The 12,155-nt window shown below is 38.6% G+C and overlaps 1 protein-coding gene across 1 annotated transcript in view; it reads left to right on the top strand.

The window, feature by feature from the left end:
* Positions 1-763: 763 nt before the first annotated feature.
* The window catches only part of EHHADH (enoyl-CoA hydratase and 3-hydroxyacyl CoA dehydrogenase), a 40,028-nt gene continuing 28,636 nt past the window's right edge, over positions 764-12,155 (top strand). Inside the window, exons 1-3 of the mRNA XM_058556173.1 lie at positions 764-853; positions 5,405-5,508; positions 11,230-11,402. Coding sequence (XP_058412156.1) covers positions 780-853; positions 5,405-5,508; positions 11,230-11,402 — 351 coding nt within the window. The 5' untranslated portion in view covers positions 764-779. The remainder of the gene's footprint in view (positions 854-5,404; positions 5,509-11,229; positions 11,403-12,155) is intronic.

Genomic DNA, 12,155 nt, shown 5'->3' on the forward strand with positions numbered 1-12,155 from the left:
GAGACCACTAGGGGCCAATTACATCTAGAAAAACCTTGTCCCAGCCTGAACTTTTGGAGTGAAGGGGCTAGGCCTTATTTATCTTTAGTCTCTTGCCTACCTTAGCACATAATAGGTACTCAATTCATGAATGAAATGTTAGGATTCACAATCCTTAGGAATGGCAGAAGAAGAAAAAAATAGGATTAGGCAGACAAGAAACTCACAGGTTTCATTAGGTTACTGTAGGACTGTTCTGTAAAAATTTGGTTGATGTCAGTACCATACCTATTTAGGTGAAATGCATGATGTGTGTATTTTATGTGTTCCAGGTGTGTGTCATATCACATAATTGTCAGGACCCCAGATATCTGACCCTGTTAAGAAGGATCATGAGGATGAAATCTGTGATGAGGACAGCTCCACCAACTTAGTGAACCTAGAACTCGTTCAGAGAAGCCAGCCCCCTGGGCCAGGGGGTTGCAAACCTCAACTTCCTGGCAATTCCACCCGTTTTCCATCGTCTTCCCTGATCTACTTTGTAACGGGAGCAGGATGGGAGCCAAGAAAGAGAAACGGAAGACAAGGGTTTGCAGAGCGCGGGGCTGGGGTCCGGAAAAGGGGGAGGGCTGGGTCGGAGGATGGGCGTCGGTGCCCGGGAGCGGCGGGGCGGCGGGAGGTGGCGCCGGGCTCGCATTGGCCCAGCGGGCGCCCCTCCTCGCGGGGCCGGCCCGGCGCGCCGAGAAAAGGAGCATTGCCCTGGGGCGGGAGGCGGAGGCGACCTCGGCGACAGAGGAGACATGGCTGAGTATACGCGGCTGCAGAACTGCCTGGCGCTGATCCGCCTCCGAAACCCGCCGGTCAACGCGATCAGGTAACGGGCTCGGTGGCCTCCAGCCCCGGGACAGCAGGGCCTTAGCCGTCTGCCCGCTGTGGTGGCTTTGACTCTCCTCTGCTGGTTTAAACGGAGAGAGGCACTAACACAGGTTGAACAACGGCATATGCCTTTTACGTAGGTTAGCTTGGTTCATGTTCGCAGAGAACTCGCATCCCGGTTTCACTGGTAAGAAACCGAGGCTGAGAGGTGGACAGAGGGCCACAAAGTTGGGGAGCTGGCCTTGAACCGGGTCTGTCCATGCCTTGCAACTTTGACTTCTCACCCGTACTTTCTATTCCAAAGGTCTAAGCGCAGTGCTGGCTAGACCTTGATCTCTCCCTTGCCAACTTGGAGTCCAGGCCACCCTTACAATGTGTAACTAAAAGCTCTAGGAATCCAACAATAAAGTGACTTCACATTCTTAAAAATAAATTAAGGTCTCCATTAATGCCAACTCAGTGAAGTAAAGGAGAATTGTGTCCTGGCCCAGAAAAGCACAGTTCTATCTCTTGATCTGTCTAAACCTCGGGGCCTTAGTGCTTCAGTGCTTGGAAGATCCAAGTCAGAGTAAGCCTATTAAATAACATTTTCTGAAAAACTGCTGTGCGGTTTATCTTCTTTTATTTTATCGTGGAGCACCTTCCTTGTTAAACTCTCTAACCCAGATTTGTGCAGTGCACTTAAGCAGTACTTTTAAAAGGGAGATTAATGCTGCTTTTTTGAAAATTAGCATAGGTTTGGTTCTTTCATATCTCTGAAAAAAGTATAGTGATACATCAGCCTAGTAGAGAGCCACCCCATCCCTAGGGAGTAGGATTAGCAGAATTTATGAAGAATATATAAAGTATGGAGAGAAAGACCTTTGCTCAAAATTCTTATTGCCTGCTGCTGGAGCAAAAAGGGACTGAACGAGGAGACCTGCTCATTTTAACTGAATTTTTTTCCTACTGTCATCAGATTTGATTATATCATTAGTATTAATATTATAATTCTTATCTTTGACATGAATTATTACATTTAATAATACAAAAAATATGCAAGAGTAAAATCACACAACGATGATATGTCTGCCTACTTGCCATTCTCAGAAAAAGGCAAAATAGCCATTATTTTGGTTTTGACCAAAAAAACCCATAAGCAATATGATTACATATCAATTTTAGACTTGTCTGTATTCTAATTAGAATGACTAGATACTAGGACTGTCTGCCTCAGCCTCTGCTCACAATGGGAAACCATGCCCATCAAGAATTTGGGGGAAAAATGTTCCACAGTGTAATACCTGTAACAAGGAATATTTTCTCATAGCTATTTTAAATATTTCAAGTATTTAACCTGCCCGCTTGCCCCCTGGAGAAATGTTAGTATGTACCTGATAAAGTTGTTGTGAGGTTTAAATGTGTTGGAGGAGGATGGGCGAAATGGCTGAAGGGGGTCAACTGTATGGTGATGGATGGTGACTGGACTTGCGGTGGTGATCACTTTGTAGTGTATGCAGATGTTGAATTATGAAGCTGTACAACTGCAACTTATACAATAAAAATACATAAATAAATGTGTTGGAGATTATAAACAGGCATTTAACAGATGTTAGCTATCATGATTTTTATTAGTCAGAGGCCTGTTATAAGCCCCTACCAACAGGCCCTGCTGCCCAGGATTCGTTTCAGCTTCATCAAGATTTTCTCCACTTGGGCATAAATACTTTTCTGCCCTTTCTCATCTATCTTCTTTTGAACTTATATTTTAGGTAGAGCTGTACATCCCAGCATGTTTATCAAGTTTAACAGGTTCCCTTTTTTTTGTGCTTTATATTTTTCTTTACTTCTTCTCTTTCTTTTCCCCTTCCTATTTCTAATTTTCTGTGGGAAATTATCTCTTCTTAGCTCACTGAGACATTCTTTTTTGAATACTTTTTGGCCCAAATAGTTTAAATCCTTCTCTGCTAGTTTAGCCAGCCATGTTTCCTTCCATTCAGATGAATGCCAACCCTCTTTACAAGTATAGGGCATGCCTGATTCCTAGGCCTGTCTCTCAGAACAATGGCTCTCCCACTTTTTTTTAACTGTAATCCACACAGTCAAAAACCCTGTTTTGTGTAGCAACCTAAGACACACAGACAAATACACAACTGAAAACAGTTTTGTGAGACAAAACTTGTCCTTATATGTTATATAATTTGATATATTCTATTTTCTCTTTTTCTGTATTTCTTGGTTTAAAAAAATGGTGGTCATAGCCATAAAGTTGATTTGACGACCTTTGGTTTAAAAAAAAAACCTAAAAAAAAAAGACCTCCTACAGTCACAGAAGCTAAAGAGTTTTGGTCAGCACTCATGAAATGTTATCTATTCCAGACTCCCCTTCTCCATACCTGACAATATTAAGGGGAGAAAATAATTTCTTGACCCCTGTGACCTTGACACTGCTCCTAGGCTGTGGTCTCTTTCAGGAGGCTTGAATCTAGTAAAGCTGTGTCTGTTACAGCCATCTTCATTTTTCTTTATTTCTTGTGTTTGATTTTTGCAAAATTGAAAGAACATAAGAAATAAAAGAGTAGGGGTTGGTTGAAATGGGAAAAGCCAAGCTCTTCTCCTCAGTGGCACTGTTTGAGCTCATTTTGGCTAATTTTGCAGCCATCATTTACCCAGAAGGAAATATGTGCCTTTTGTTGCTTTTGTTTTGTTTTCTTCTTCTTTTGTTTTTGTTTTCTTCTTCTTTTTTTTTCCTCCCCAAAGCCCCAGAACGTGGTTGTACATCCTAGTTGTAAGTCGTTCTAGTTCTTCTGTATGAGCCACTGCCACAGCATGGCTACTGACAGACCGGTGGTGTGGTTCTGTGACCCGGAACTGAACCCGGGCCACTGAAGTGGTGAGTGCCAAACTTGAACCATGAGGCCATCAGGGGTGGCTCAAATATGTGCCCTTTGGACTTACCAGTATTATGGATGGTTCAGAATCTGTTTTTCATTAGCAAATTTGGTTTCTAATTAATCAGTTGAAGGCAAGAGGTTTTGTTTGATTTCATCTAGGTTAAATAATGAAAAGTAACTAGGAGAAAGGGAATTATCATATACAAGGGCAACTATCTCCTTTATTCACTGAGAGTTTAATTCATAGTTGCTGGTCTGAACACTCTGGCTTTTATAGAAGTTTGCTGTTGTTTTCAGATTTTTTTTTTTTTGCACTGTATACTAAAGAACAGACATTTTACCCAAAATACTCAGAATTCGAAGGCAGAACTGATTGGACTCTGGTTCTATCATTTTTATCTAGGCAATTTCTCACCACTTTTCCTAGGTTCTCCTCCTTCACCATCCACTGCTTCTTGAAAAATTCTCTTCTCTTGGTCTTTGTGACTTTGGGCTCCCTTGGTGCTAAATCACTCTGCTGAACCTCTCCCATTTCCTAGAGGAGAGGGTATCCAGAGCATCTACCCTCAGCTCTCTTTTCTTTTTCTTTGGCAGATTCATTCAGTCTCGGCTTTAACTATCTGCTCTGTGGATGACTCCCTCATCTACTGAAACTTGGCAAAATCTACTACGTGCCCTTTGTCTCCCAGACCTTGCCTTTACTTCCTAAATTAGTTAGGATTAGGTTTATATGCCAGTGACAGAAAAATCAAAATAATAGTGGATTAAGCAAGCCAACACTGATTTCTCTCACAGCAGCGTCCTGGTATGGTATGGCTGCTCCACAATCATCAGGGCCCCAATTTCATATCTTTTGCTCTGCCATTCTCGATATGTGGCTTCCACCTCTCGGTCCATAATGGCTGCTCCCGATCTAGTCATCACATCTGCCTTCCTGCCAGGAGTAGAGAGGAAAGAAAAAGAGAAAACCATACCCAATCCTATAAGGACTCGAAAAGCATACCCGGTCCTATTAAGACTATTCCCAAAAGTTGCACATACCAAATCTACTTCCATCCTGTTGTCCCGAACTTAAAGCCTCAGCCGATCTTACTGTAAAGCAGGCTGAGAAATGTAGTCTTTATTTTGGGCAGCCAGGTACAGCTAAAACCCAGGTGTTTAACACTTTGAAGAAGATGGGGGAGGGATGGATATTTGGGGTAACTTGCAGCCTCTGCCAACATCTCTTAGACTGTTTCTTTTTTGACTGTTTCAGTTTTCTTATTTGCCAATATGACAAATTGGTCTTCCTTCTCTGAACTTCCACATCACTTTCTTTGTACCTTTATTACAAACAGCACTCATCTTAATATGATATTTTGTTCTCCTTAGAATGTTGTAAACTCCTTGCACTGCACATAGAAGATGTATAATAATTTTAAAATTGGTTAGTGCTGATTCTAAGTGGTCAAAGTGACAGCAGATTGCAGGAAAATAACATTTTTTAGGAGTTTATTCATTTTAATCAGCCCAGTGCTTAATTCACAGGAGACATATATATTATTTTTTGAACAAGTTAGTGAAAGCTTAATGATGAGTATCGACGGTTTTTATCCATCAGGTATGTATTTAATTTTTCGTTGTTAGGAAAGGAAATTTAATTCTAGCTAATGCTTCGTGTAATTTTTTTCTTTTAGTGTCACTGTACTCCGTGGGATAAAAGAGGGACTGCAGAAAGCTGTAACAGACCATACAGTAAAAGCCATTGTGATTTGTGGAGCAGGTGGCATTTTCTCTGCAGGTAACCAGTGTCTAACCCTCTCCCCCTGTCTCTGGAATCCACAGACTGAGATCGATAGTGTCTTAGTTATCCCTGAAGACAATACCAGAGTGTGGGTGATGGATATGGGAGACTTGGGTGGGAGTGAGAAACATTGTGGAGAAAGAGACAGGAGTGACAGAGAGACCCAGAGAAGCCTCTGACCTTCCTCTCTTTCACACAGGATTGGGCCTTTGGAGGACATTTAGTTTCAGGCTTGATGGCTGTTATACCTGCTAGTATACACCTAGTGGTACATTCCTGCTCTGCATATATCCACCTTGTGTGAGCTTGGACAAGACTGTTTAATCTCCTGAACCTTAATTTCTGTCTGTGTAAAGTAGATACAGTAATTTCTATCTTAACGAGTTTTTGTGAGATTAAATGAGAGAGCATATCTGAAAGTGCCTCGTACAGTGCCTGCCTGAAGAAGATGTTCAATAAAAGTTATTTTTTATTTCACACAAAGTCTTGAAATGGAGTTCATTTTTCTTCTGATAGTCACCCATCTCAGTGACCATGGCACTCTTTATTGGGTTATTGGGTGAAGATGTAAAAATATTGATAAAATATGGCAAAAGTATCTGAAAATGGTGATTTATTCAGTGGTATTTGTGGCACCTTTTCCTTTTTTCCCAAATGAATATATTATACCTCTTGACAAAAGTCACATGGATATGAGGGCCTATGCATTCTTACTGTAGTCAGAGGAATTTAATGTATGTTAATGGTAGCCTGAGTAGAAATAGATATTGGAATAATGACAATAAATAAATATAAAAATGTTAATCATTATAGTAATTACCATTTATCTTGCCTGCTATGTGACAGTACTGTATAGGCTATTTATTAATAATGAAAATAGTAGTAGTTGTATATACATTGTATTTTAATCCTCAGTAAACCCTACAATATCCATTTACAGATTAAAAAGCTGAGCCTGAGAGAAATTAAAATAATGTGCCAAACAGTAACCAGCTATTAAATGGCTTACTGTTTGAAAACCTAAGGTTGGGAGCTCAAGAACCCTTTGAGGCATGGAGAGATGGATCAGAATTATGGAGAAGTTGATATTTCTTTGTAAGAAAGGAGGTAGGAGAAAATGTATTTAGAGTTCAGGGGCATAAAAAATTGTTGTTCTAGAAAAACATTAGGGATTATCAGACTTGACTTAATGGACTTCAATAGAACAGTATACCCAACAATTGGAAAATATATATCCTTCTCAAATCTGCAACATTTACAAAAATTGACCAGATCCTGGACCATGAAAGCTTATCTCAATAAATTTCATTTAGAATATGTTCTTGGACAACAATGCAATTAAACTAGAAATCAATAACAAAAATATAAATAGAAATGCTCATATGTTTATAAATTAATGGTGAACATGATGTAATCTATGCAGAAATAGAAGTATAATGATGTACACCTGAAATTTATACAATGTTATAAACCAATGTTACTGCAATAAAAAAATAGTAAAATAAAAGCATTGCTCTTTTAAAAACAACAGAACTATAACAGAGAAAAATTAAAAATGCATTTTCTTTAAAAAAAGAAATTAAATTTATTTCTTAATAACCTCTGAGTCAAAGCACAAATTAGAATAGAATTTAGAAAATATTTTGAACTGCATGATAATGAAAACACAATATATATTACTTGAGGGATACACCTAAAGCAAAACTTGGCAGGAAATTTGTAACCTTAAAGATATATATCAGAGAAAAAAGACTGAAACATAATGAGCTAAGCATCTGTATCAAGGAACTAACAAAACAAACAAACAGTAAAATAGACCCAAATGAAGTAGAAGGAAGGAAATAATAAAGAGGAGAAATTAATGAGATAGAAAACAAATGCGGGGCCGGCCCCATGGCTTAGCGGTTAAGTGCGCGCGCTCCGCTACTGGTGGCCCGGGTTCGGATCCCGGGTGCGCACCAACGTACCCCTTCTCCAGCCATGCTGAGGCAGTGTCCCACATACAGCAACTAGAAGGATGTGCAACTATGACATACAACTATCTACTGGGGCTTTGGGGAAAAAACAAAGGAGGAGTATTGGCAATAGATGCTAGCTCAGAGCCGGTCTTCCTCAGCAAAAAGAGGGGGATTGGCATGGATGTTAGCTCAGGGCTGATCTTCCTCACAAAAAAAAAAAATGTGAAGCAAGAAGAAGAACAATGTCAAAAGTTGGTTCTTTGAAAGACTAATAAAGTTGACAAGCCTTTGGAGAGACTGATTGAGAAGAAAAGAGAAGGCACAACAATGTATATAAAGAATGATAAAAGGGATATCACTGCAGGTGCTATAGCCATTTAAAAAGATAATGGAGAGCCAGCCCTGATGGCCTAGTGGTTCAAGTTTGGCACACTCCACTTCAGCGGCCCTGGCTTGGTTTCTGGGTGTGGAACCACACTGCTCGTCTGTCAGTTGCCATGCTGTGGCTGCAGCTCACATAGAAGAACTAGAAGGACTTACAACTAGGACATACAACCATATACTGAGGCTTTGAGGAGGAAAAAAAAAAAGAGAGGAAGATTGGCAACAGATGTTAGCTCAGGGTGAATCTTTCCCAGCCAAAAAAAAAAAAAAGATAATGAAGATATTATGAACAAGCGGAAAAATTTAGCTTACCAAAACTGATGCAAGAAGAAATAGAAAACCATTAAAGAAATTGAATCAGTAATAAAATAAAATCTCACAAAGTAAATTCCAGCCCCAGATGACTTCATTGGCAAGATCTAACGGAAAAGTCAAGGAAAATATTATTCTAATTTTACACAAACGTTTTAGAGAATAAAAAAAGAGGGAACACTTCCTGTATTAGTCTTTTGGGGCTGTCGTAACAAATGACCACAAACTGGGCAACTTAAAACAACAGAAATTTATTCTCTACAGTTCCGGATGCTAGAAGTTCAAAATCAAGATATCTGCAAGGCCATTCTTTCTCCAAAGGCTCTAGAGAAGAATCCTTCCTTGCCTCTTCTAGCTTCTGCAGTTTCTGGTAATCCTTGGCATTTCTTGGCTTGTTGCTGTATCACTCCAATCTCTGCCTCTGTCTTCCCCTGGCCTTCTTCCCTGTGTCCAAATTCCCCTGATCTTACATAAACCCACCCTAATCCAGTATAATCTCATCTTTACCTGATTACATTTGCAAAGACCCTATTTCCAAATAAGGTTGCATGCACTGGTTCTGGGAGGACACTGTTCAACCCAGTCCACTTCCCAACTCATTTTGTGAAGCTACCATAACCTTGACAACACTTACTTGTCAAGGATGGTATGAAAAGGCAAAATTATAGGCCAATTTCATTCATAAACATAGATATAAAAATCTGAAACAGCATATTATAAAACTGAGTCTAACAATATATAAAAAGTATAATCTATCACTTTTATCCCAGAAATACCAGATTGGTTAAACATTAGAACATCAAATGTAATTCATCCTATTAAATGATTAAAGGAGGAAAAATCATATGGTTATTTCAAGAGATGTAGAAAAAACACTTGATAACATTTGACATGCATTAAAAATAAAAATTCTTAGTAAACTAGGTACACGAAAGAAATGTCTTAATCAGGCAAAAGATATCTATTTTAAAAAACCTACAGCAAACATCAAACAAAATGGTAAGTCGAAAGCTTTCTTTATGAGAAAGGAACAAGACAAGGCTGGCTGCTGTCACCATTTTGTATTTCAGATTTATTCTAGGCCTTGGCCAGCCCAGTAAGCTAGAAAAAGAAATAAAAGATGTAAGGATTGGAAAGGAGGAAACAAAACTTCATTATTCAGAAGATATGAGTGTTTGTAGAAAAACTGAAATAATCAGAAAATTATTAGAACTAATAGACAATTTAGCAACTTTGCTGTTTATAAAATCAATATGCAAAACTTAACTACATTTCTATATGCCAGGAATAAACAGTTACAAAGCGAAATCACTATACTCTTGTCTGTGCCTTTGTTTCTGTAAAATTGGGATAATAATAATACTAACTTTATGTTGCAAGTAGAAGAATGTAGTATAACGTTTAAGAATGTGGGCTGAATAGTCAAACTGCCTGAGTTCAAATCCTTATTCTACCAGGTACTCATCATATGTCTGATCAGTGACTTACATCTCAAAGCCTTAAGATCCTTACCTGTAAAATGGGAATTGTTAAACTACTTAACCTAGGTGTTAAGAAAATTAAATGAGATAGTATATGAAACTACTTAACACAGTACCTGATGTATTTATCCAAGAAATGTCAATTGCTATTATTACATGAAAAATCATTTTAATTTAAAGTTATGGGAAAGATAGGCCCGAGATTCAGACTGAAATTCATCTCGTTTCTCTAGAACCAAAAGGAATCAAAAAAAAAAAAAAAATAGTAACACTATACTAGAGTGTGAAATATGATAGATTGGTGAGAAAAAAAGCATAATCCCTGGGTTGATGGTAGAGGAGGAGCAGGTAGCAAAGAAAAAGAAAGATGAAAAGGATGAACATGAAATAATTACTTTAACTTTTTAACTTTTACCAAGCTTAATGTTTTCAAAGCATAGATAATGCTATAGGGAAACAGTTCACTACTTACAATGTTATGTGAAAAAAGGAAAATATAAAAAATGATTTTACAGAATGCTCTCAATATTGTTAAAAATATATATTATAGTAAACTTTTATTTAATTCTCACATCAGTCATTTAAGATAGGTATTGAGAGGCGGCCGGCCGGTGGCACAGCAGTTAAGTGCGAGTGCTCCGCTGCGGCAGCCCAGGGTTCGCAGGTTCGGATCCCGGGCGCACACTGACACACCGCTTGTCAAGCCATGCTGTGGCAGTGTCCCATATAAAGTAGAGGAAGATGGGCACGGATGTTAGCCCAGGGCCAATCTTCCTCAGCAAAAAGAGGAGGATTAGCGTCGGATGATAGCACAGGGCTCATCTTTCTCACAAAAAAAAAAAAAAAGAAAAGATAGATATTGAGACAAAAAGGTAAAATAATTTATTCAAAGTCACTAAGCAATTTACATATATGCATTGGAGAAGAAACTAAGAATTCACTAAAATATTACATTGTTATCTCTATGGGGTGATATTTGGGGTGATCTTTATATTTTTTATAATTTTGTGTATTTTTCAAATTTTCCATAATGCTTATCTTATTTTTATAGTTTGGAAAAGCAGTAAATGTTGTTACTTTTACTGATCACAAAAAATCTACCACCAAAACATAATTCTAACCTGGTTGATTAGTATGTAACTCACAAAATATGTATGCATTTTATCCTGAGATTTTATATTGTAATGACTCATGCCCTTAACGAAGATATGGATCTAGATTTCTTTGAATAGGGTTGGTGAGCAGCATCATGCAAAAAATGAGATGGGCTGACTCAGTCTCAGAATCTCTATTCTCCTTCTCTGAGCTTTTTAATTTTTCTAAAGGTAGAGTTGCTACCTATCATATGGAAAGACAGATTTTAGAAGAAAGAGGATTCCTGATAAAGATTTTTTTTTTGAGGATTTTCTCTCATATCATTCTACATTTTCCAGGCTGTTTTTCCTTTACTGTGTCTCCAGCCAAAGGATGAAGTGTTTCATGGGCCCAAAGAGACTCCTTAAGGGTTATCTGGTACCTTATTGTTATATAACCAAGTCCAAGTCTTTCTCAATTCTCTTTTTTACTTGTTTTTGTGTCCTTAGGTGCTGATATCCATGGCTTCAGCGCTCCTAGGATCTCTGACTTAACATTGGGACCTATAGTAGATGAATTACAGAGAAATGAGAAGCCCGTGGTGGCAGCTATCCAAGGCGTGGCTTTAGGAGGGGGACTAGAGCTGGCCCTGGGCTGTCACTATAGGATTGCCCATGCAGAGGTAACAGCTGAGGCTTCATATGGGGCTTGGTTGGTATTGGAGGCTTTTCTTTAGGGCAAACTCTAAATATAGTCATAAGCATCAGAGGTGGTAATTTTAAACGGTTAGCTTACTAGTTGACAACTCAGGTTTTTCTAGCACTAGTGTTCAGCTGTTGTGTACCAGTACAGTAGTACTGGTGGTTAAAATGTTGAAATACGTCCATTCTGCTTGGTAAATAATTGCTACATTGAGCCCCCTGACTGTCCCTTTGCTTCCCCTAACCCTAGCCCTTGGACCTCTCCATGACCCACCAACTAAAGGGGAACTCCTGGGTCAGTAGAGGGACCCCAGGGCTCTGCTCCCAGTACTATGACCCATGTTCGGTTCCACTGAGGCATGCTCATGCAGTAAGAGGTATTAAATATTTTGGCTATCACCCCTGAGTATGCATACTTATTTAAATTTTCATTTCCTATCTCTCATTTCAGTTTTGTGGTCCCTTATAATTATCAGTACCTAAGAAGACAAGTTCCTATTGGAAAACAGCACAAAACTAGTAAATATATTTATTTCCAGAAATAGATTTAATTTGGGCTATTAGGCATGTAGAATGAGGTCTGTGATACCCCAGTCTTATAATGGTAACATTTTTTTAAGTAATATGTTTTTCTAATGATAAAGATAATAGCCATCATTGTAATAGACTAGAAAATGCAGGAAAGTATAAAGATGTAAACTAAAATCACCATAAACTCATAGTTCAGAAATAAC

The sequence above is a fragment of the Diceros bicornis genome, chromosome 15 (genome assembly GCF_020826845.1).
Source record: "Diceros bicornis minor isolate mBicDic1 chromosome 15, mDicBic1.mat.cur, whole genome shotgun sequence".
NCBI classification, from domain to species: domain Eukaryota; kingdom Metazoa; phylum Chordata; class Mammalia; order Perissodactyla; family Rhinocerotidae; genus Diceros; species Diceros bicornis.